This window comes from Peromyscus leucopus, chromosome 1, assembly GCF_004664715.2.
Source record: "Peromyscus leucopus breed LL Stock chromosome 1, UCI_PerLeu_2.1, whole genome shotgun sequence".
NCBI classification, from domain to species: Eukaryota; Metazoa; Chordata; class Mammalia; order Rodentia; family Cricetidae; genus Peromyscus; species Peromyscus leucopus.
The window spans coordinates 124225208-124247502 of record NC_051063.1 but is presented as its reverse complement, the minus strand read 5'-3'; the positions used below and the strand labels follow the sequence as shown (position 1 = coordinate 124247502).

General features: G+C 53.7%; 3 protein-coding genes across 4 annotated transcripts; 2 read left to right on the top strand and 1 right to left on the bottom strand.

The window, feature by feature from the left end:
* Positions 1 to 9: 9 nt before the first annotated feature.
* On the bottom strand, positions 10 to 14320 carry Unc45a (unc-45 myosin chaperone A). Of its 2 annotated transcripts, XM_028873757.2 has the most exons (20): positions 14235 to 14320; positions 13908 to 14069; positions 13658 to 13694; positions 13211 to 13386; positions 11456 to 11548; positions 10833 to 11000; positions 10336 to 10504; positions 9691 to 9861; positions 8494 to 8665; positions 7175 to 7475; positions 4898 to 4992; positions 4114 to 4255; positions 3644 to 3784; positions 3303 to 3430; positions 3069 to 3135; positions 2545 to 2658; positions 2200 to 2315; positions 1032 to 1149; positions 770 to 925; positions 10 to 617 (listed from the first exon to the last, which is right to left on the bottom strand). In XM_028873757.2, exons 1-20 carry the CDS (start codon positions 14238 to 14240, stop codon positions 360 to 362), a joined length of 2790 nt encoding a protein of 929 aa, XP_028729590.1. In that variant the 5' UTR covers positions 14241 to 14320; the 3' UTR covers positions 10 to 359. The 2 variants fall into 2 exon arrangements, with proteins under 2 accessions (XP_028729590.1, XP_028729591.1); XM_028873758.2 differs by lacking the exon at positions 14235 to 14320 and having other exon boundaries at positions 13211 to 13529.
* On the top strand, positions 8421 to 15869 carry LOC119088384. Its single transcript, XM_037208129.1, has 6 exons — positions 8421 to 8622; positions 9708 to 9905; positions 10368 to 10509; positions 10850 to 10988; positions 13809 to 14068; positions 14234 to 15869. The coding sequence occupies exons 1-6, from the start codon at positions 8421 to 8423 to the stop codon at positions 14730 to 14732; spliced, it is 1440 nt and encodes a 479-aa protein (XP_037064024.1). The 3' UTR covers positions 14733 to 15869.
* Positions 15870 to 16959: 1090 nt separating this feature from the next.
* Hddc3 (HD domain containing 3) lies at positions 16960 to 19043 on the top strand. The gene is made up of 4 exons (XM_028873759.2): positions 16960 to 17571; positions 17869 to 17924; positions 18041 to 18281; positions 18584 to 19043. Exons 1-4 carry the CDS (start codon positions 17460 to 17462, stop codon positions 18712 to 18714), a joined length of 540 nt encoding a protein of 179 aa, XP_028729592.1. The 5' UTR covers positions 16960 to 17459; the 3' UTR covers positions 18715 to 19043.
* Positions 19044 to 22295: the final 3252 nt, after the last annotated feature.

Genomic DNA, 22295 nt, shown 5'->3' with positions numbered 1-22295 from the left:
AATATGCGCTTCAGTTCCACATGATTTATTAGAGGAATGTGCCTGCTGGCAGGCTCTGGTGGTGCTCACGGCTTGTGAGGATGCTGCGGTGCCCTTCTTGACATCCATAATCCACAGGCTTGAGTTGGGATGCACCTCCATTCCCAGCTCTCTACGGATACAGGGCCCGTCTGCGTGCTGGCAGAGCAGGGAGGGCTGTGTGCTGTGTGATCTCTCAGAACAGAACACCAAAGTACAGCTGGGGAAGAGAGGCAAGTGTCCGGCATCCCAGCCCTGTTGGCCAAAGCTGCTTGTGTCCTGGCTCTCGGTGCTGCTGCGGTGGGTGGCAGATGCATGTGCTGTGGGCCCAGGGCCAATCCTCACTCTCCGTCCCGGTTGGGCTGGATGAGTCTATATTCCACGGCTTTCCCCAGGCAGGCCGCAGCGACCCTGGAGACTGGGCTCTCCTCACCCTTGGCCAGCACTGACAGGATCTCCAGCACCTCGCTCTCCATCAGGGTGCTGGCAATCTCCTTGGAGGCCTCCACCATGTTTAACACCACCACAGTGCCCCGGTGTTGGAGCTCTTGGTTGGGGCTTAGAAGCAGGGCCTGCAGGATCTCCAGCCAGTGTGTGGTCTGTAGGAAATGGCAGGTGTGAGGACCCAGCGACAGGCTCAACTCAGGTAGACAACACACCATTGCCCCAGGAACTCCCTCACAGAACAGCGATACCGCTATGCAGGGAGGGGGGGGTCCCTCATCCTCCCCCACTAAGGACAGGCACTGACCACTTGTGGGATGCGGCTGCAGAGTGAGGGCCGCATGGAGGTGAGCATAGCCAGGCCGCCAGCCGCAGCCCTCCGAAGTAGCTCATCCTCCTCTCCGCTGTACAGCACCAGCAGCTTCAACCGGTCGTTGCCCTGGGCTTCAAAGAGATCCTGCACCTGTGACCGGATGGAGGCAAGGACCATGCCACCGGGGCACAAAGCCCAATAAAAGGACAGGGCCCTTTGCATCCCTGTCATGGGGACCACCTGGACCAACCCTCACCTCTTTGCTCATGGCCAAGTTACACATGCACTCTGTGGCTGCCCGGCGGATCATTTCATGTTCCTCGAACATGTAGCCCTCGATCATGGGCACGGCCTTCTCCTTCAGGATCTTCTGTCTGCGGGACAGAGTTGGAAGGGTCTGCATGGCCAGCGTCCCCAGAACCATAACCCGCCCGCCACCCTGTCCCCATGTAACTGAGCTCTGAGCTGAGGTGTTCCCCAAGCAATGTCCAAGGACCTTCCTGTCCCAGCTGTGGACTGCGGTGCTTTCTAGCCTTCTGGCCTGGCCTAGGACTGCCAGGCATGCTGGCAATGAGCAGAGCAGGGTGGTGGTGGTGAGGATGGCTGTGCAAACATCAGTCATTTGAGCACTGAACCTGACCAGGCTGCTTGAATTATTTCACCCACTACTCATCACAACCCCATGATGCTTGAATTCTCTTACTCAATGCTCACCTTACTCCATGGTGAAAGTGTAGGTGTGGTTACCATAGCTATTTCACCAAAGGGGAAACTGGGCTGGGAGGTGAGTCATGTGTTCAAGGTCACAATTAGTAATAACAGCTAATACATGTTGACTGTGATTACTGCTAGGGCAGGAACCTATGAACTAAGGGCTTTGGGAGGGGGGCTTTTGAGACAGTTTATAGTCTAGCCTAGCCTAGAACTCACAGCAATCTTCCTCCCTTGGCATAAGCCACCGCACCTACTGTGCTTACTAAAGTCTTTCATATGCGTTTTCACAATGAACTCTCCACGCTACTACTTCATGAGTTAAGACACTTAAGTAACTCACAGAGGAGAAACTGAGGCAGAATGACTTAAAGACTTGCTTAGGGTCATACAGTGAGCCACTGAGTGTCAGCAGTCTGGGGAGAGAAGGGGGAAGTGCAGGGCACAGTCAGGGCCCCAGAACCTAACTGCTTGGGCTTCTATATGTCCTGGGTTTAGGGAGCCAGATTTGAACCCCTGACAATCTGACATCAGAGTCTACAGTGCTCTTATCCTGTGCCTCCCTGGTACCACCCTTGGTCTGACTCTTCATCTGTACGTTACAGAGGACTTATTGTGAGGCACAAACAATGACCAGGGACTGTTTTCCAAACTGTAGAGTGTACAACCAGGGCTCACCCAAATCCCTATGCCAAGCTCCCATGGGGCCTCACCTGAGCCTCTCGCTGATCCCTGCCAGGTTCGTTAGGGCCATGAGTGCCTCAAAGTTCTGCAGTCCTGAGCAGTTGAGGTGCAACAGAGAGACAAGGGGCCGGACCACTTCGTAGATCTGTGAAACATCCCACCTATCAGAGTGCTCACTGCAGTGGCCGCCAACCCCACCGATCCACAGCAGGGAGGCCACCCGAGACAGTGGCGCTCTCTATGGCTGTCCCCGACCCCAGGACTCAGCAAAACTACCATCTTCCCATTGATCAGGAGGAGAAGCCCAGGCCAGAGGCTGTCAGGGCATAATGAGGAAACAGGAGAGGTCATGGTTGGAACAAGGAGACACATACCCGCTCACCAGGAAAGGTCATCTCCGGGTTAGAGGTGATGGTAAGTTTGGCAAGAGCCTGGGCTGCCTTTGTCTGCCCAACATCAGTGCCTTCCAGGGCCAGCGGGAGCAGAGCCTGCCGGAAGAGTCCCGACCCTGTTAATGCCCAGCTGGGCCTGGGAGTGTAAGGTCCAACCCTAACTGCATCATCAAGCATCAACCCTAACTGCACCATCCGTCTTACCCCTCCTCGGTCTGAGACTACTCCCAGCCCAGACTCTTCCTCACTCTGAGGCCTCTCATTAAAACTGCCCCAACCCTTCCTCATCCACCTATTAAGTACTAAACATGGGTTGTGCTGGGCCCTGGGGCCACAGAGGAGGCAAACTCAGGATCTTTATGGGCCCAAAGCACTGAGGGACTCTGAAGAGCCTGTCCACATCAGCATCACTCCACCGGCAGAAGTGTCCCCAAGGCCAGCGGCCACTGAGTCATGTTTTATAGGTGGATGGCTCAGGGTCAGGAAAGAGTCAGCAACCAGCTTACCTTGCCCCCTCCCTGGGCAACCACAGTACCTCGATCCTCCACCTCTTCCACCAAAGCCAGGAAGACCCTGCAGGGAGAAGACAAGGTGGGTGGGTGGGTCAGCCCACGGCTCTGACAGGCAGGCACTCCATTCTCAGGCTAAGGGAAGGAAGGCAGCCAAGCGCTCTAAGACTCCCCCAGCACAGGCCCCACCCCTACAGGCGTGCTGGAGTTAGCAGAGGCAGGCTGGCTTACCTGGACAGCAGCTCCCTACAGGAGTTGGTCAGCACGGGACTCTCCGTCTTCACCATACACGTCATGGCTGACACCACACCCGCAGCCAGCAGCTTCTTCACACGAGCCCGCACAAAGCTTGGTTTGTCCTGCGAAAGGAGGCAGTTTAGGAGGGGGCCGGAGCTGACTGGATAGGGAAATGTGGACTCTTCTCACGGCAGAGACTGAGGACCATGTAAACCAACAGCCCAGGCAGAGCTTGGAAACAGCTGGTTTAAAGGAAAGCTTTCTGCTGAGGATGAATCACCCACCCAACTGCTGCCCAAAACAGGTACCCCCAGGCCCTCCTAGTGGACCCCTACCTTAGGATGCTGCTCAGGAACATGCTGCTTGGCATACTTGGCCAGCTCCACCATCTTGGGGTCAGGCTCCTCATAGTCGTAGCTGTTGGTGCAGTTGACCAGGGCCGAGGCCACCGCAAAGAGCACCGACCTCTCCTCGGACTGGCCGGAAGAGAGGGGCATTCAGCAGGGCAGTCCCAGCCGGGCAGCATGGCAGAGTGCCGCTGAGCACAGCCACCCCCACGGCCCCACCTGGAACCTAGGGTGACGCTGGGAACCTGCCCCAACCCCAGACTCAGAGCTCAAGCCCGGCTCTTCACTCCCCCGGGGCGACTGTGCTTCCAGACACTGTAGGCACCAAGGCCACACAAAGCAGCCAGCTGGCTCTGCCTCCCCGGCATCACAAGGGGCGCTGGTGAGACCTGCCAAAGCCTGGTAAGCTGCCATCCTAGATCCTGCCCCAGGCTGACAATAGGGACCCGCAGAGCTACCCTGCTGAGCTGGAACAGGGCCTTCAGAGCAGCCTCGTCCTCCACAAATTCTTCCTTGACGTCGGCATCAAAGGTGAGGTAGGCCAGGCCTTCCACCGCCCAGCGCCGAGTGCCCGCGTCAATCTGGTCATTGCATAGCCACCTAGGGACGCGTATGACGGTGGATGACCATCAGAGGTGGGAAGCTGGAGCCAGACACGGTGGTGCGTGCCTGGAAGCCAAGCACTCGGGAGGCAGAGACAGGAGGGTCACAAGTTCTAGGACAGCCTGGGCTTAGTGAGACCCCCATCTCGGAAAAAACAAACTCCAGAAGAGCAAGCAGAAGCAGGAAGGGGTAACCTGGACGAGGAGGGAAGCCAGGGGCTGGGCCACTGTGACATGGTCTGGGATTTGCCTGAGGGAAAGCATTACCCTGCCTGCCCCTGACAGCAGGAAACAGACGGTCCGCCTTCCACCCACCCCCCTTCTTAAAAGCTGTGTGTGCGCGCGTGTGCGTGTGCGCGTACATGTGCACGCACCTCTGCACATGCATGGAGCCAGAGGAGGGTGCAGTGTCCTTCCCTGTCTCTTTCTCCTCCCAGGTCTCTCACTGAAGGAAGCCCCAGTGAGCCTTCTGTCTTGCCACACAGCAAAGGAGCTACAGGTGCCCAGCCGGCCTCGCCCAGCCTCTTAACATGGGTGCCTGAGGCCCTCCCACCTACACCCACTGAGCGCCTCTCCGGTTGGTCCCACACCCTCCCTCCCTCCCTTAAGATCAGCCCATAAGTGGGGAAACACCACTCACTTCCGGCACTGCTTGGCCAGTTTGAGAGTAGAGCCTTCGGCAAACTGCTTCATGCTAAAGTCAGTCCCTCCAGCTGATCCGAGCTTACAGAGTCCCTGGGGGAAGAGAACGAGACCAGAAGTTTGGTGCCTAGGATGGAGACAGCAGCCTGGCGCTTGCCCGGTCCTCTGTCATGGCTCTTGGAGGACCACAAACCTTAATTAATCAACAACCTCTCCACAGGCAACACACGGAGGGCTAGGCAATAATCATCTACTGAGGCGGCCACAGGACAGTGCCTGGGAGAAACAGACACACTGGCTCCCTAGTACACTGAGCCCTTTCTACACCCATTCCCAATGTACACTGAGCCCTGTCTACACCCATTCCCAATGTACACTGAGCCCTGTCTACACCCATTCCCAGTGTACACTGAGCCCTGTCTACACCCATTCCCAGTGTATACTGAGTCCTTTCTACACCCATTCCCAGTGTATACTGAGCCCTGTCTACACCCATTCCCAGTGTACACTGAGTCCTTTCTACACCCATTCCCAGTGTATACTGAGTCCTTTCTACACTCATTCCCAATGTACACTGAGCCCTTTCTACACCCATTCCTATCTTATACTGAGACCAGTTCTGTCCCTTTCATGTCATACAAAAAGCCCTTTGTAGCTGGGCAGTGGTGGCACACACCTTTAATCCCAGCACTTAGGAGCCAGAGGCAGGTGGATCTCAGTGAGTTCGAGGCCATTCTGGTCTACAGAGTGAGTTCCAGGACAGCCATGACTGTAACACAGAGAAACCTGTCTTGGAAAACCAAAAAAAAAAAAAAAAGTCCTTTGTGCCAGATAGGGTGGTTCACACCTGTAATCTCAGCCCTTGGAAGGTAGAGGCAGAATGATCAGAAGTTCAAGGCCAGCCTCAGCTCTACAATGAGTTTGGGGCCAGTCTGAGCTACATGAGACTCTGGCTCAAAAGAAAAAGAAAAAGCCCCGAACAAGTACTTTAGCCATGGCCTAAATTCTTACAAGACAGAGAAACCCAGGCCAAATTGCTGTGGAATAATCCTCTTGTACACTGTAAAGATTTGTTACTTAAATTGGTTTAATAAAATGCTGATTGGCCAGTAGCCAGGCAGGAAGTAGAGGTGGGGCCACCAAACTAAGAGTGCTGGGAAGAGGAAGGGCGGAGTCAGCAGCCTCCAGTCAGCCACTGAGGAAGCAAGACATGTAGAAAATGAGGCAACAAGCCACGAACCACGTGGCAAAACATAAATAAGAAATGTGGGTTAATTTAAATGTAAGAGCTAGCTAGTAATAAGCCTGAGCCATTGGCCAAGCATTTATAATTAATATAAGCCTCTGAGTGGTAATTTGGGAAGCGACTGCCAGGTAGACTGCCAGTTATGATCAGGCGTACAGGACAGAAAGCTCCACTTCTGGTTACAAAGAATTGCCTGTGCTGATTGGTTTCTTTGTTAACTTTACACAAACTGGAGTCATCTGGGAAGAAGGAACCTCACTTAAGAACTGCCTCCATCAGATTGGCCTGTAGAAAGGCCCAGGTGGCTGTGAGTGGTGCCATCTCTGGGCAGGTGATTCTGAGGTGTGTAAGAAAGCAAACTGAGCAAGCCATGAGGAACAAGTCCATAAGCAGTGTTCCTTCATGGTATCTGCTCCAGTTCCTGCTCCCAGGTTCCTTTTCTAATGTCAGCTGTGACATGAAATAAGCCCTTTCATCTCCAGCTGTTTTGGGTCGTAGTGTTTATCACTGAAGCACACGAGGGCGGTGCCCATGGAGAACCAGCCCTGCAGGGCTGGCTACCATGGCTCGTGATGTCTAGAAAGGTCCAGCTGTGCAGTTTCTGCTTTTCCATGGGCCTTTCTAACCAGCAATGGGACAGGATGAGATGCCCTGCATTCCTAGACAGTCTGTACCTGGATCATCTCCCCACTTGATCACAGCCCTTCAGTAGCCCTAGGGAGGCCCTGGGTACACTTTTGCCAACAGTGCCGAGACAAGCCCAGGAGACACCAGCTGACCAGTGCCCTGTCTGCCTGCCCACCCAGGCCCCCAGGAGACACCAGCTGACCAGTGAGTGCCCTGTCTGCCTGCCCACCCAGGCCCCCCAGGAGATACCATCTGACCAGTGACCTGTCTGCCTGCCCACCCAGGCCCCCAGGAGACACCAGCTGACCAGTAAGTGCCCTGTCTGCCTGCCCACCCAGGCCCCCAGGAGACACCAGCTGACCCGTGCCCTGTCTGCCTGCCCACCCAGGCCTCCCGACTCACCACTAACGCTCTGATGCGGATGCTGTCCTTCTCACTGCTCTTGTACAGGTCCTTGAGCAGAGAGACGCCGTTGGCCGTGATGAATGAGGCCCGCTTGGCTTTGCCGGCTGCATGGATCAGCGCCTCCACGGCCACCAGCTGTTCTTCCTCCTTCTCAGAGGCACACAGAGCGATCACACTCTCCATGACGCCGCTCAGCTCCAAGGCCCGGTTGCCGGCGTCACACGGGCCCTGCAGGAGGCAGGACACTGTCTGGATGGCCCGCAGCTTCCCGGCCAGCCCTTGGCCCTCAAACCAGCTCCTGAGGGGCACAGAGTGACAGCTGTCATGCAAAGCACATAGAAGGGGCCTCTTGTTCCCAGCTCCTCTAGCTATACTGGGTGGGCACTGGGTGCTACTTGGCCAAAAACAGCCAGAAAAACTGCCAAAGGGAAGACTGGCCATTTCACAACAGCGATCACCGATTTCCATTCCCTGCCCTCTACCTGAGAGGCTATTATGACATATTTGTTGCACTATTGGAAAATCAAGGTGAAAAGGTTCGGGTGCAGTCACTCTGGAACGAGGAGGAGGTTTGGGCCAGGCACAGTGACATACAACTACATGTCCTGGCTACTCTGAAGCCCAGGAGTTCTAGGCCAGCCTAGGCTACACAGCAAGATTCCCATCTTAAAACAACAGCATGTTGCTGGGCATAGTGGCACACAACTTTAGTCCCAGCATTCTCGAGAGGCAGAGGCAGGTGGCTATCTGTGAGTTCGAGGCCACCCTGCTCTACAGAATGAATTCTGGGACAGTGAAACCCTGTCTCAAAAAACAAACAAACAAAAAACAATAGGGTGTGGTTGTCTGAATGAGAATAGCCTTCATAAATTCATATATTTCAATGTTTGGTCTGCAGTTAGTGGAACTGTTTGGGAAGGATTAGGAGGTTGGCCTTGATGGAGAAGGTATCTCTGGGGGTGAGCTTTGAGGTTTCCAAAGCCCACACCATTCCAAGTTAGTTCTCTCTCTCTGACTCGTGGCTGCCTCGACATGTAAGCTCTCCATTATTGCTTCAGTGCCATGCCTATCTGCTGGCTGCCAGGCTCCCTGCCATGATGGCTATGAATTCTACTCACCCTCTGAAACTGGAAGCCCTCAATAAACTCTTTTATGAGTTGCCTTGGTCATGGTGTCTCTTCTCCGCAATAGCAAAGTAACTAAGACATGGGGTGGAGGTGCTGGGGATCGATCACTCCCCTCCATGCAGAAAGCCAGTCACTTTTTCGATGGTACCCCTGGCACCCCGGCAGTGGGAGAGAGGCAGACTGCCTCACCTGATGTAGTTCTCACAGAGTCGGTGGAAATTCTCCCTCTCGGCATCACACTTCAGGTCATCAAACAGCTTGCTGAGGAGGATGGAGGCGCTCATGCGGCTGTTTGCCGTCACTGTGAGCTCCCCAGCGGTGTCCTGCAGGGAGCCCCCCACCTCCAGAATCTTTTTCAGACCTGGAAAGACACCCCATTTAGACAGCAGAGCACTGGCGCCAAGCCCTAAAGGTAGAGACAGCCTTGGAGACGCAGAGAAAAGCAAGAGCACCTCTCTGTCAGCCAGGAAGGTCAGAGTTCCAACAGTGACACAGCGGTGTGAAGCCATGGGGGGAAACAGAAGCAGGCGCCAAGGATCACTGCAGAGGGCTGGTCAGGCAGGGCCTTGGCAAGTCCTTTCTTATTTATCTTTTTGGAAAATGAGGATTCTAAATCGCTATGTTATGATTTAATTGTCTTTTTCTCTTAGTGTAGTAGCAGTAATGCACAGTCACGAAGAAAAACTTCAAACAGGCCAATGAGATGGCTCAGCAGGTAACGGTGCTTGCCACCAACTCTGATGACTTGAGTTCGATCCCCAGGACCCACACAGTAGAAGGAGAGAACCAGTCTCTGCATGTTATTCTGACTTCTGCAGTCATAGTATTTGAACACACACACATACACACACACACAGTGTGTGGGGAGTAATGGGGGAGAGAGAGATTTAATAAATAAAAATGTTTTAAATAAATAATGCAATTAAAAAAAAAAAAGATGACACTGGAGCCAGGCGTTGGTGGCGCACGCCTTTAATCCCAGCACTCGGGAGGCAGAGCCAGGCGGATCTCTGTGAGTTCGAGGCCAGCCGGGGCTACCAAGTGAGCTCCAGGAAAGGCGCAAAGCTACACAGAGAAACCCTGTCTCGAAAAACCAAAAAAAAAAAAACCAAAAAAAAACAAAAAAAAACCACTGCCTTTCAATTGACCTTCTTCAGGGCTGTGCAATGCACATGCATTTGTACAGACACAGACACACACACACACAGACACACACAGACACACACAAATGGAGGGTCTTCGTGCTCCCTACAGGGACTATAAGGCCGTCGGAGGGCAGTTCAGGGCAAGCACACTGCCGTATACAGTTGCTACTTTTCTCAACACTCCCACAGAAAGGCAAGTCTCAGTCAACCAAGCAATTTTTTTCTAAACTACATCACCTACCTTGATCAATGACCCAGAGTGTGAGGCTGTTGTTGGGGTCCTTCGGAGATTTCCGGGGTACCATTTTAATGAGGAGGGTCAGGGCATTGTCACGGCCTTGGCCGGAGACTCCCACCTCAGTCAGGAGCTCCAAGAGGTTGCTGATGAGGACCTTCAGCTCCCGGGCAGGGTCTGGCAACAATACACATCGGTGATCAATGTCTGCGACATCATGGGTTCAGTCCTCCACACCAAGGACAAGATAACACAACCGAAAACATTACATTAGTGGTCTCCACAGTGACCAGCCCTGGGTGACTACGGAACCCCTCAACAGCCAGAGAGACACAGGCAAAGGAGGCTTCCCTCCGGGGTTCTGAGCTCAGTTTTCTCCTTAAGCACCTTGGCTATCAGAATCCAAAGGAAAAGCTGGGCGTGGAGACATGAATCTATAATGTCACACACTTGAGAGGCGCTCGGGTCCACGGTGAGACCTTGTCTCAGCAAAACAGAAGAATCGGGTCAACCATCGCCACTAAGCCCCCCTCCTGAACAACCCGGAGCTACAAAGCTCATCCTGAAAGAATTGGCCGGGCGGGTTCAGCTCCATGCATCCCCTCCACAACAGTACCTATCATCCAAGGCACCAGACCTGCTTCCACTCACCCACAATAATGGCACCTTCTTTGCCCCGGAAGCCTTTCTTGACGCCTTCCTTGAGGGCGTCAACCATAACCTGCAGCAAGTGGCAGGCCGCCAGCGACACGGCCTGGTTTTCCACACCCAGGATGGAGACCACTCTCCGCGTTCCCAGGACACTCAGGGTTGCCACTGTCTACGGTGGGAAAGAATCGGACACAGGCTTGGTCGGTAGAGGGCAACCATGTTGATTCCTAACGGTGAGTGAGTGAGTGCGGCCAGAAAGTGAGCAGACACCTGGGTAGATGGGCCAGCTCCAGGAGAAAAGGAAAGTAGGTCTGGCAGTATGACCTGGGGTCGTGCCATGCTTCCTGTCAGAAAGGATCTAAAGAAAGCATCCCGTTTGGTGGTGGTGGCATACACCCGCCACCCCAGACAGAGACAGGACAGCAGCCAGTTCTAGGACAGCCAAGGCTCCAGACAGACAGACTGAAGTAATAACTAGACCTCTCCACACCACCTACCCGAGACTGGTGCTCAGAGCAAATGCCGACCAGGGTGCGCAGGGCTGCCAGCATGAGGTCGGTCTCTCCGGTGTCCAGCAGCTGTTGCAGGAGCTGAACCCCATTGCTCCGGAAGATCTTCTCAGCTCCTGCATCCTCTCGGGCCAGGACCACAAGGTTCTGAGAAGCCTATGCCAAAGGAAACACGTGGTAACGTTGACTACATACATCCAAGGGCAGGGCAAGCGGAGACTCTGTGCTCTGGACCTCACTGCTTCTCCTTAGCCAGGCAGGAATTTCACCCCCTGGAACCTCGGCTTCCTTCTCTTCAGGGAGAAAGGAGAGCCCGGTCTCGTGGGTGACGGGTACAGCGGGGTCCCTGGCGGGGCTTGAAGAGCAAGGACAGCACCTCAGTCACACGGTGTGCCAGCTCCTGGCTCCAGGGTGGCCACCAGGGTGCTCTGTGGACACTAGTTCTCTTTCCTTGCTTCACACGAAGGACCCAGTCCCCAACAGCTCCTACGCGGGAGGCATGGCCTGGGGCTCAGCCTACAACACAGCAGGCCAGCAGGACTCCTGAGGCCCATACCGGTAAGCAAAGGGGTATGTACGGAAGCCCGAGAGGCTCACTCCAGGGCCTATACCTTCTGCTTCTTCTCTGTGCCTTTCTCTTTGGGGTCCAGCAGTATCTGAAACATCTGTTCCACTTTGGCATCTGTTGAGGACATGTACCGCACCTATGACAAAGCACAGGATAAATCATCTTTCTTGGCCAGACATGTCATATTTCCCATGAGTCCTCCCTGGCTCTCCTCCCTGGGAGGCTCAGAGCGCAAGGCCAATAGCTAGGAACCATGGCAGGCAGGAAGAGACTTGCCAGGCATCTCCTCCTAAACTTCCCTGGGCTGTTTTCCTGTCTGAACTTCTTCCTGCTTGGGCAATAAAGCCTGCTGATGCTAAAGGAAGTGCCTTCAGAAGGAGAGGCATCTTGTCAGCCACAGGAAGCCCACTCACGGTACCGTCAACTAGACTACTGCAGCGGAACGTGTGAGCATGCTACTCTGGCACTGGACTTGCCAGCGACGTGCAAGAGACCAGGAAGGTTGTGAGGTAGTTGCTAACACACCCTTTGATGCCTTGCGTGTGCACGCCTGTGTGTGTGTGTGCATTTGTATGTGTATGTGTATTAAGTCAAAGTATTTTTTGAAAGCCTCCTTAATCCCATTTTTTTCTTCCATTGTTACCATATTCGTAAACACCACAGACAGACAGACACAGACACACAGACACACAGACACACAGACAGACACACACACACACACACACACACACACACACACACTGTTTTTCTTTCTTTTTTTTTTTTTTTTTTTTTTTTTTTTATGTAGACCAGACTGGCCTTGAACCCACAAAGATCTGCCTACCTCTGCCTCCTGAGCCCTGGGATTAAGTGTGTGCCACTACACTTGGCCTTTGGTGTACATTTTTAACAGGCTTTGTATGTGTGTTTCTTTCAAGACAAGGTTTCTCTGTGTGGCCTTGGATGTCTAAGAACTTGCTCTGTAGACCAGGCTGGCCTTGAACTCCCAGAGTTTAGCAGAGTTTCCCAGAGTTTTGTTGTACAACTTTAACAACATTTTTCATTGTACTTACACATGTTTACCCAACGTGCCCAGACATGATATACCATATGGGTCACTAGCTCAGTGGTAACAGTACTTTCCTGTGTGTATTACTGCATACTTCACTTTTCCATCCACCAAACGGCAGAGCCCTCTCTCTGTATGATCCACTTTTCAAGAACAACAACACTGATCTCATCTGTTTAAGTTTTTCTCTCCTTGCTGGGCATTTAGGCAAGTTCCAAGTTTCTCATACTATAAACAAGACTGAAATAAAAGTCAGATGCCTGAAATCCCAGCACGTGGGAGGAAGTCAAGGCCATCCTCAGCTACACAGCAAGTCCAGGACCAACCTAGGTTATATGAGACCTTGTCTTTAAAAAAAAAAAGTAAAAATAAAAATGTTTTTGGAAGCAGGAGAGTCAGGGCCAGCTTCAGGTATGGAGTAAATCTAAGGTCACCGTGGGCTAACTAGGTTACAAGATTACAACCCTGACATGCATTGCAGCCTACCATCCCTAGCTGCTGTGAGAGTACACACACACACACACACACACACACACACACAGCCACATGGCTTTCATACCTGCCTCACTCTTTGCCAAGTGTATAAACTTCTACATGCCCCAAACAACCGTCCTTTTAATTTGATTTCCTCCAACAGGCTGAGCATTATTAATGCGTGTTTGCTACCAGCGGCTCCTCTCTGGAACACTGTCTCTACACCCTTGACCCAGACCCGGGCAATGCCCAACCTCTCTTCCATCTTTCACATACCTTCTCCTGAATCTGACCCCCAATGTTCCTCAGGGACTCCTGGAAAACTTTGTTCTTGGGCTCTAGGCTCACACATCTCTTCAGGTCAAGGACAGCCTGGTCCAGGCGGCCCAGCTTCTCTAGGGCTTGGCTTCGGCGATAAAGGGCTTTGACATCCCCGCCGTCCTTTTCAATGGCTGAGCAGAAACAGGAGCTCTGTCAGCACCCAGGAGGCCACCATCTCCAGGCAAGAGCAGGAGGGAAAGATCTTGAGGGCCAGAGGAAGGTGGGGGTACGAACGTGGAGCTCGGTGTTTCAGCCTCAGAAAAGGTGAGGGTAGCTGCAGAAAAGCAAAGGCCGGAGAAGTGGGAAAGCCAAGTAGAAAGAGAAGGTCTGGGACCAAAGGAGGAGGAGCCCTTGCCCACCACAGAAGACCCCCAGCGCCCTATGAGGGCCCACACCCCCTACCTTTAGATGCCTCTGACTCTGCTTTATTGTAGTCTTCCTGTAAGAGAAGGATCGGGAGCCTGAGAGGGACTGATCGAGTAGCAATGGGCACCCTTGTTCTGATGACTCCCCCACTTATCGATGCCCAAAGACATCTGGCAACCGTGGGTAGCGGCTAGGAAATGTCCAGCTCGAGCGCAAGCTGCAGCGGCTACGGGCAACCCCAGGCCCAGGTAGAACCAACCCGACCCCCGACCCCCGACCCCCTCACCAGCTTGAGGTGGCAAGCAGCCCGGTTTCGGTGCAGAATGGCCTGGTCCTGGGGCGTCGCGCCGAGACTCAGGGCCTGGGTGTATGCGGTCAGGGCACCCTCGTAATCGCCGCATTTGAACAGCTCGTTGCCCTCCTTCCGCAGCTGCTCGGCAGAGCTGGCCTGTGGAGAGAGAAAGGCGGTGGGCAGAGCCCGGTCCGGGGACAGTCCCGTGGAGGGCTAGGATGAGGTGACGGCGGCCAGGAGCGAAGGAGGGATGTCACGGGAGGAGCAGTATGCACCCCGGGGTCGGGAGATCGGGGCTCGGGAGTCCCTTGGACCACTCACAGTCATGGCGAAGCTGAGCTCCGGGGCCGGCGCAGGAGCAGTCTCTGGAGCAAAGGTGGCCCCGGGATCGGGAAGATGCCGGGGGCTGCTCCGCCCCAGCGCTGCGTCGGGGTTACGCCAAAGAAGGCGAGGCCAAGGCAAGGTTGCAGCGGTGCGAGGGCCGGGAGCTCGGCCGCATTGCGCAGGCGCAGGCGCAAGCGCAGGCTCAGGGACGCTGCTAGTGTGTCCCCACTGGGACCCGTAGGGGGCGCGCGGCGGAGGCCCGAAGGGCAGGGCGGCGGCGGCGGCTGGCGTCTTGGTGTCCCCTCCTCCGTCCCCGACCGCGGCAGAAGTGCACGAAATCTGCGGTCATCAGTGCCACCAGAAGAAGACCGTAGAAGCCCAGTGCGAGGAGCGGGCCTGGCCCCCTGTGGGAGAGGGACGAGAATCAAGAGCGGACACTGGCTGCGACAGGTCTGGGGTTACGGAGCCCAGAGCGTCGGAGAAAGCGCGCCATAAACACAGACTGCATACGCATATTTTGCGTACAAATTTGGGAGCTCGCAGGTATCTTGAAGACGAACGCAGCCAGCTTCGGAATTAAACCCCCCACGACAGTATGTGTAACCCATGGACTACAAGATCCTCTCTGTTGGCACCGTACAAACCCTCAAGTCCCGCAAAAACATACAGCAGCCTTGGTTTACCTCTTACTCCTTCAGACTTGTTTGTAATCAGGGACTTCCTCTCCGCTAATCCGGAAGCTACAAGCCTTCCACCGCAGAATTTAAGGACAGAGCCCAAGACACTGGGAGCACCCTGCCAGTGCGTCCTGTGGATCTGGGGGCAGAGTTCTCACCTGAGGATGGGTGGGGGCTGGAGAGTAGACAAGTTGACTTGGTACAGGGCCTCAAATTCGTCGCGAGTACAGCAGGAACCCCCGGCAGCCTGCAGGTGGCAACAGTAAGCTTCCTCGGGAGTGTCAGAGAGGCGGGGACAGAAGAAACCCGGGTAGTGGCGGCCGTCAGCGTCCCGTGTGGTTTGGCACAAGTGGGGGTGGTGAGCCAGTGCTGGAGAGAAGCAAGACGTCTGTCGAGAAGGGAGGTTACCCGCACCCCCTTCGCCCGGTTCAAGGTGCAAAGTGGGGTCCAAGTTTCTTCACTCTTCACCACCAGCTTCCCCGGCAGCCCAGATCGCCCTCAGAAGATAGGGGAAGGGTTGTATACCTGAGAGGTCGGTAGGATGGGCAAGGTTCATCCAACTGAAAAGCAGTAGCAGCCCCACAGACAGGCCCGTCAGTGGAGGCCCTGGACTCCTCCTCTGGAGGCCCATGAGAAGTTACCTCCGCCTCAGCCGTAGTCCTAGGAATCCAGTGTGTGTCCTAAGCCATGACTACCAACAATAAGTAACATGAAATGAAAGTCCCGAGACCCCGTAGGGGTGGACCCTCCTCCATCACGGGCTGCTAGAGAGATGAGAACAACTGGATGCTTATCATCGACTGGGAACTGTGAGGCCTCTGGCTCCAAACGGCCTACGATATCTAAGCAGAAGGAAGGACCGCCTCAGAGGACTGGGGATGCCAGGTGAGAGAGAAGCTGAGACATTGTCCTGAAAAAAATGAACACATAAAATAAAGCCAAAAATGTTTCCATCTATCCATTCTCCTACTTCTAGGCTGCTACAGACACCTCGGGGATTCTGACCATCCCATGTCAGGCCCCAGAGAGCTCCGGTCAGCCTGCCGAGCGTCCCTCCATACTACAGCGACTTGGCAACCCCCAAGCCTATCAGAGAGTCCTATCATTAAACTCCCCTCTGAGCATCATCTCTCCGGTTGTTGGCCCAGACACAAAAGTTACCGGCCCGACTGGAATGCGCTTAGCAGCTGGCTACCTCTGTTTCTCAGACAGGCCTTTGGGGAGACTCCCACGTCTCACTTACCCTTCATACTTCAGAGCTGCCAACACTAAGAAAGAGAAGTTTCCCCCAGAAGATCCAAAGTTCACTGGCCAGTGGAGGGTGATTCTAGTGCCTAGCCAAGCTAGGCAACATTATGTTCCTGAAACAGCAGGGGCAAGACTCACCACCTCAGAGGCCCACAGCAGAAGTCTGGGGACCGAAGCAGGCTCCCTTATGGTATAAGAGATGAATGCAAACAGTTTCTTAGAAACAGCGCTGCCTCCCGGGAGCCTGCGTCTGAAGCAATTAGGCAGGACTTCTAGTTCAGGATCCAATTCTCCAGAAGGTCAAGACGTAGTGTCTCTAGGGCTCAAATGTAAGGCTCAGATGCCCATAGTAACAGGGACAGTCCCTGTGGGGAGACCTATGTTTGGAGAACTTTGAAAATGTTCTGGGCATCGAATGGTTGTAGACAGCCCTTTTTCTCCTCGAAGAAGATGTCTCTGCCTCCCAGGCTAGATGAACTGGGCTTTCTCTATGGTCCCATGGCTACCTAGGCCCTCCAGCTCTGTACTCAGAACTCCTTGAGGCCATTACCTTGGTTCTTGTTTGTCTTCCTTCTCTCCACAGACTGTTAGTTCTCAGAGTGCCAGGATACTATGTTCTTGAGACTGGAGCCAAGTACACCCCACCAGCCATGATTATTGAAGGCCACTTCCTTCCTTCCTTCCTTCCTTCCTTCCTTCCTTCCTTCCTTCCTTCCTTCCTTCCTTCCTTCCTTTTTTGTTTTTGTTTTTTCGAGACAGGGTTTCTCTGCATAGCCCGGCTGTCCTGGAACACCATCACTCCAGAGAGTTCCACCTCCCTCTGCCTCCTGAGTGCTGGGATTAAAGGTGTGCACCACCGCCGCCAGGCTGAAGGCTTTTTTCTATGCCGGGGATCTCAGCCTTTGACGAACCTCCACTGAGACTGGGGTCTTGCATTTAAACTAAGGCAAGAGCCGGATAAAAAGCTGGGGGTGGTAACTCACACCCGTTGTGCTGGAGAGGCAGAAACAGGAAAGTCCTCGGAAACTAGTTGGCTAGCTAGTCTTGCTGAATACCTGAGCTGCTACAGTTTCAAAGAGAAACCTTGTCTCCAAAACTCAAGGGGAGACCCATGGCCGCTCTACGCCACACGCACACGCGCCCACACGCCTAACACGCAAGGTGTGTGTGGTGGCTACAATAAAGAAATGACAGCTTCTTAGAATCAACGCTGTTCTCCGAGCCTCCGATGCGCCAGGGGGCGCTGTAGCTGATCTATCCGGACTCCGGGGCTTCAGTCTCCCGCGCCACCCACGCGATGGGCTCCGAGGCAGCTCAGCTGCTGGAGGCTGCAGACTTCGCCGCTCAGAAACACCGGCAGCAGCGACGGAAAGATCCCGAAGGGACTCCCTACATCAACCACCCTATCGGTGGGCCCGCCGGTTGGGGAGCAGTCCTCGCGGCGCGTGGCGGGTGGGGACCGGCTGGGACCGGAACACCAAGGGTGTACAAATTACGGAGCGCCTACTGAGTCCCAAGCTTTGTGTCAATCACTTTTCATGCGTTGTGCCGCGGCAGCCTCCCCAGGGGCAGCAGGCGGAATCGGCCCCTTAGTGCAGGCGATATCCCAAGAGGGTTGACTTTCCAAGGTGCCCCAGCTGGTGACGGGCTACACCTGGCTCTCCGCTGTGGCTCCGTCTAGTCTGACTTGTGCTTTGCCCCGTCAGGTGTGGCCCGGATCCTAACCCATGAGGCGGGAATCACAGACATTGTGGTGTTACAGGTAACTTGACCCGTCTCTGCACGGAGGCGGGTGTGGGAACTGGAGTACTGTGGAACGATGGGTGCCCTTTGGCTGGTAGGCTGCTGTCACTGGGCTGAATGGGAGCCTATCCCCAGGCGGCCCTGCTCCATGACACAGTAGAAGACACAGACACTACCCTGGATGAGGTAGAGCTGCACTTTGGAGCCCAGGTTCGGGGCTTGGTGGAGGAAGTAACAGATGACAAGACTCTGCCCAAACTGGAAAGAAAGCGGCAGCAGGTGGAGCGAGCACCCCACAGCAGCCCAGGGGCCAAGCTGGTGAAGCTGGCAGACAAACTATACAATTTGAGGGACCTGAATCGCTGCACCCCTCAAGGTATGCTCCCCTATTGCCTCTGAGGGGAGAGGGAGGGATGCCCAGCTTCTAAAAACACGAGTTGGTCAATTTCCCAGAAATAAAGGAGAGTGGGGTCGGGGGTGGTCTTAGTGCCTCAAACTAAACCTAGAACAGTCTTCTTCCACAAAGTGGGAAAAGTTACTGGGTCATTGAGAAGTTGTCAGGTCGTTTCCCGCAACCCATGCATGGCCTTGTACCAAAAGTCCTCCAGGACACAGGCAAACGCCCGTGCTGGCCTTGACGCCACCTGGGCGGGCGGGTCTCTGTCCACTCTTGTGCAGGATGGTCAGAACATCGAGTCCAGGAGTACTTCGAGTGGGCGGCACAGGTGGTGAAGGGGCTCCAGGGAACGAACCAGCAACTGGAAGAGGCCCTCAAGCAGCTCTTCGAGGAGCGAGGGCTGACTCTTTGAGCCGCGCTTGGTGACATCCTGTGGCATGGCTCCAGCAAGGCCCAGGCAAGAGGGGATCCTTCCTGCAGCATTTCAGAGCCTCCCCGGCTCTCACATTCCCTCCCTCAGCTCGTACATTACAGGCTAAAAACGTCTGCATTCTTACTCAGCCGAGCCCCCAGGGTGGGAATCAGATATACCCATCCATCCTTGTACTCACAGCCTTTCCTCAAGCCTTGGGTCTGTTTGCTGTGTTTCATGGTGGGACCTCTGGCCCTCCGGGGACTTAAGGTTGCGTGAGCTTTGGTTTATAAGCCATGGAAAATAAAGCACTTAGGGTAAAGCGTAAATTGCTGTTCCTCCTTCCCTGGTCTCCTGAGTGAAGCACCCACCCGCTACATACATGCTTCCAACTATGTGTCCCTTGCATCAGCTCCGTTAGGTTGAGAGCATCAACCCTTGGAGCATGGTGTCCTTATCACTGAGCTGGATTGTGTTGTTATGAAGGTCAGATGATGTAGGTGAGTAATCTGGAAAGCTCCCTTAACTCAGATAAACTGGGAAGGAATGCCACCACTTATGGCTGGGAAGAATAGAAATCCCAGTAATGTGGGAAGGCCTGGAAGACCTCAGTTTCCCATACACAAACTGCAGCGGGTTGCTCCGAGATTCATAGCCTATGCCTTGACCCTTAAAGATTGATGGTTTCCTGGGTTGCTAAGAGGCAAGAGCTTCCGGAGTACCCGGAAGTGGCCCTGACGTTTCCCCGCCCGTGGAGGTGGGTGGAGTCTGGAGGAGGCACAAAAAAAAAAAAAAAAAAAAAAAAAAAAAAAGGCCCCTGGAGCGGGATCTGACGCAGACCGGGCTGACACCCAAACGTCTACAATCCTGCCTCTGCTGGGTTATAGATTGCGCAACCATGCTTGGCCTCCACCGAAGGCTTCTTAAATTTCATCGGCCATTCAAAAATCTATAGTTTTTACCCTGAAGCTAACGTTGAGCAGCACTTGAAGTTTCCATTCTTAGCAAAACAGCTGCCTGAGCACACGCGCGCACATCGCAGGGCAGGCGCTGCGCACCCTCTTCTCGTTCATGACTCTAAGCCCCGTTGGGCGCCCAAGGCCGGTCCTTCTGGCTTCCCCTTTGCCTTTGGCGCCGGGCGCCGCAGTCTTTCCCCCGCTTCTCCGTCAGTCTAGCTGTTTTCTGCTCATGTAGTTATCTCTGACTGTTCCGATTTTTTCCCTAATATCTCTAATAGACAAGCCTGAGTGTTCAGTTTTGGTCTTTGATGTTCAGAGCAAACAGGAAGGAGGCAGGTAGGGTCTTTAGGAGCACTGGGGGTTTCTGCTTTCCTTAGCACCTTTGGGAGGGACATCATAATTCATCTCCAGGGCACAGTGAGCTCCGTTACTCTGGACTATACCTTCAGACTTTGACTTTTCCTTTGCAGAAGTGGTCCTCCATCTTTTGAAACTTTTTGTTTTGTTCCGAGAGCTCAGTGAAGTTGACCAAGGAGTCAGGGTGTTTTTTCTCATGCTGTTCCACAGGCAAGTCTGCATGAAGAAGGTGTATGAAGACATTTTGCCCCGTGGCTTGTTGGGGTTTCCTTGACCCAGGCTGACAAAACTGCCTCTGCGTGAAACAAGCTTTTCCCTGGTTCAGCAGACTCTTCTTTCCCCAAGGTGAAAATAATGTGCCTCCCTCTTTAGTTTTTTGAGACAGGGTTTCTTTGTGTATCTTTGGCTGTCCTGGAACTCACTCTGTAGACCAGGCTGGCCTCAAACTCACAGAGATCCGCCTGGCTCTGCCTCCCAAGTGCTGGGATTAAAGGCATGGCCACCACACCTGGTCTCTTCCCTTCTTTTACACTGACCATTGTCTTCCCACACTAGAAAGGAGCCTGTGTGACCTAATCACCTCCCACAGGTGCCACCTCTTAATAGTATTTCATTTGAACTAACTCCAGAGGGACACTCATATTCAAACTATAGCATGCAATACTTACAAAGAAACTCAAGTGTTTCTTCCTCCAAGGGACTTTCTCACCCGCCAGTATCTAATCTTCAACTGTGTCACACTGTACATATTAAGAAGTCATCATCACCAGCCCTACTTGGGCTTCCTGTGTGCAGGCTATCCGAATCAACCAGGGAGTCCAAAGTCAGAAGCTGGACTACACCCAGTTGCTCCTAGCAACTTTTAGGATTTGGACTTTCCTTCCCACTGGGCCTACACAAAGCTGGCATTGTGGAAGAGTCCATCTCTCCTCCCTTCTCCCTGTGTGAGACTTGCCCTTTACACACATTTCTGTGAGGAGAGAACAGTTTTTCAGAGATCTCTAATTGAACTGCAAGCCTCACCCCCCCCCCTTCACTACATAATGTTTTTCCTCTGTGGTTTGTGTGTGGGAAGGCAGTTTAGTTTGACAGCTAGCGTTTGAGATGGAGTCTCAATGTTGCTCAAGCTGGCTCTAAACTCCTGGGCTTCAGAGACTCCTGCCTCTGCCCCCAGGGTAGCTGGAACGGAGGTGCCTGGCTTCACAAGGACCTTCTTAGTAACCACTACGGCAGCAACCAAGCCATTCCAGTTCAAGTTGGAGATGCTGTTGTCCAGGAATTCCTGCTTCTCTTCTTGCCCTGGAGAAGGCAGAGCCGGACTCTATGTGGGCCTGGACTCCCTGCAAGAGGATGAAGCGCCTCATGCTTGCCCGCCTTTTTCTCCGTGCTTCCAGCTAGATGCTCAGCCCTTTCCTCTTCATGGAACTGAATGTGTTTCAATGAGGAAGTCCTTCCCTTTCTGGTGGTGGAGGTTGTTTTGTTGTGTCCTGGTTCTACCGTAGACTGTTATCCTCACACCAGTAAGGTCTCAGTGCCAGAGCTCTGGACAAGGGCCACTGCTTGCCTTAAAATAGTAGGCACTCACTAGGCCGTTACTGAGACCAATTTGAGCCAGGTTATGGTGGCATGCACCTGTAATCCTACACTTGGGAGGCTGAGGCAGGAGGATTTCTATAAGTTGGAGGCCAGCTTGTGCTACCTGTCTTAGAAAACAAAACAGAGAAGAAAAAAAAAAACAAAACAAAAAACAAAGGAAATTCTTTGGCCCTTACTCCCAGAGATTGGTCCGAAGGCTATACTAGGAGTTGGTTTTTTTCCTCCTGTGCTCTAGAGCAAGCTTGTTTCTTGATCCAGTTACACACCGCCTTGCCTGCACATCACTGCCACACCCAGACTGAAGAGACAGCCCTGTTCAGGACAGGACAGGGACCTGCATTTTCCAGAAGCCACTCTGCTGCCTGGGCATCCTGAACAATACTGCCCTAAGTAATATTTACACATGTAAACACCAGCTGAGCACATGGTGCCTACCTGTGAGCCCAGCATGTGGGCAGCAGAGGCAGGAAGATGACAAGTTCAAGGCCAGCCTGGTTCTCTATGGCAAGTGTGGGTTGACCAGGGACACATTGCAAGACTCCCCCGCTCCCCAAATATTTTTGTGTGATTAACTTTACTGCACATCTAAGACCTTCAAAGAATATCCTTTATTCTGCTAATTTCCTAGGGGTTCACAGAGTCTCCCCTATCATTTGACTACAAAGCATA

Bases quoted from the DNA above. Each gene is read 5' to 3' on its own strand.
- LOC119088384 (XM_037208129.1), top strand. From the start codon at position 8,421: ATGCAGAAAGCCAGTCACTTTTTCGATGGTACCCCTGGCACCCCGGCA. The intron at 8,623-9,707 runs GTGTCCTGCAGG...TCAATGACCCAG, and splicing joins TCACTGTGAGCTCCCCAGCG to AGTGTGAGGCTGTTGTTGGG. The intron at 14,069-14,233 runs CCTGTGGAGAGA...TTGGACCACTCA, and splicing joins CAGCTGCTCGGCAGAGCTGG to CAGTCATGGCGAAGCTGAGC.
- Unc45a (XM_028873757.2), bottom strand. The intron at 4,993-7,174 runs GTGAGTCGGGAG...CTCTTCCCCCAG, and splicing joins TCCGCATCAGAGCGTTAGTG to GGACTCTGTAAGCTCGGATC. The intron at 1,150-2,199 runs GTGAGGCCCCAT...TCTGTCCCGCAG, and splicing joins GGGATCAGCGAGAGGCTCAG to ACAGAAGATCCTGAAGGAGA.
- Hddc3 (XM_028873759.2), top strand. From the start codon at position 17,460: ATGGGCTCCGAGGCAGCTCAGCTGCTGGAGGCTGCAGACTTCGCCGCT. The intron at 17,925-18,040 runs GTAACTTGACCC...GCCTATCCCCAG, and splicing joins CAGACATTGTGGTGTTACAG to GCGGCCCTGCTCCATGACAC. The intron at 18,282-18,583 runs GTATGCTCCCCT...ACTCTTGTGCAG, and splicing joins GAATCGCTGCACCCCTCAAG to GATGGTCAGAACATCGAGTC.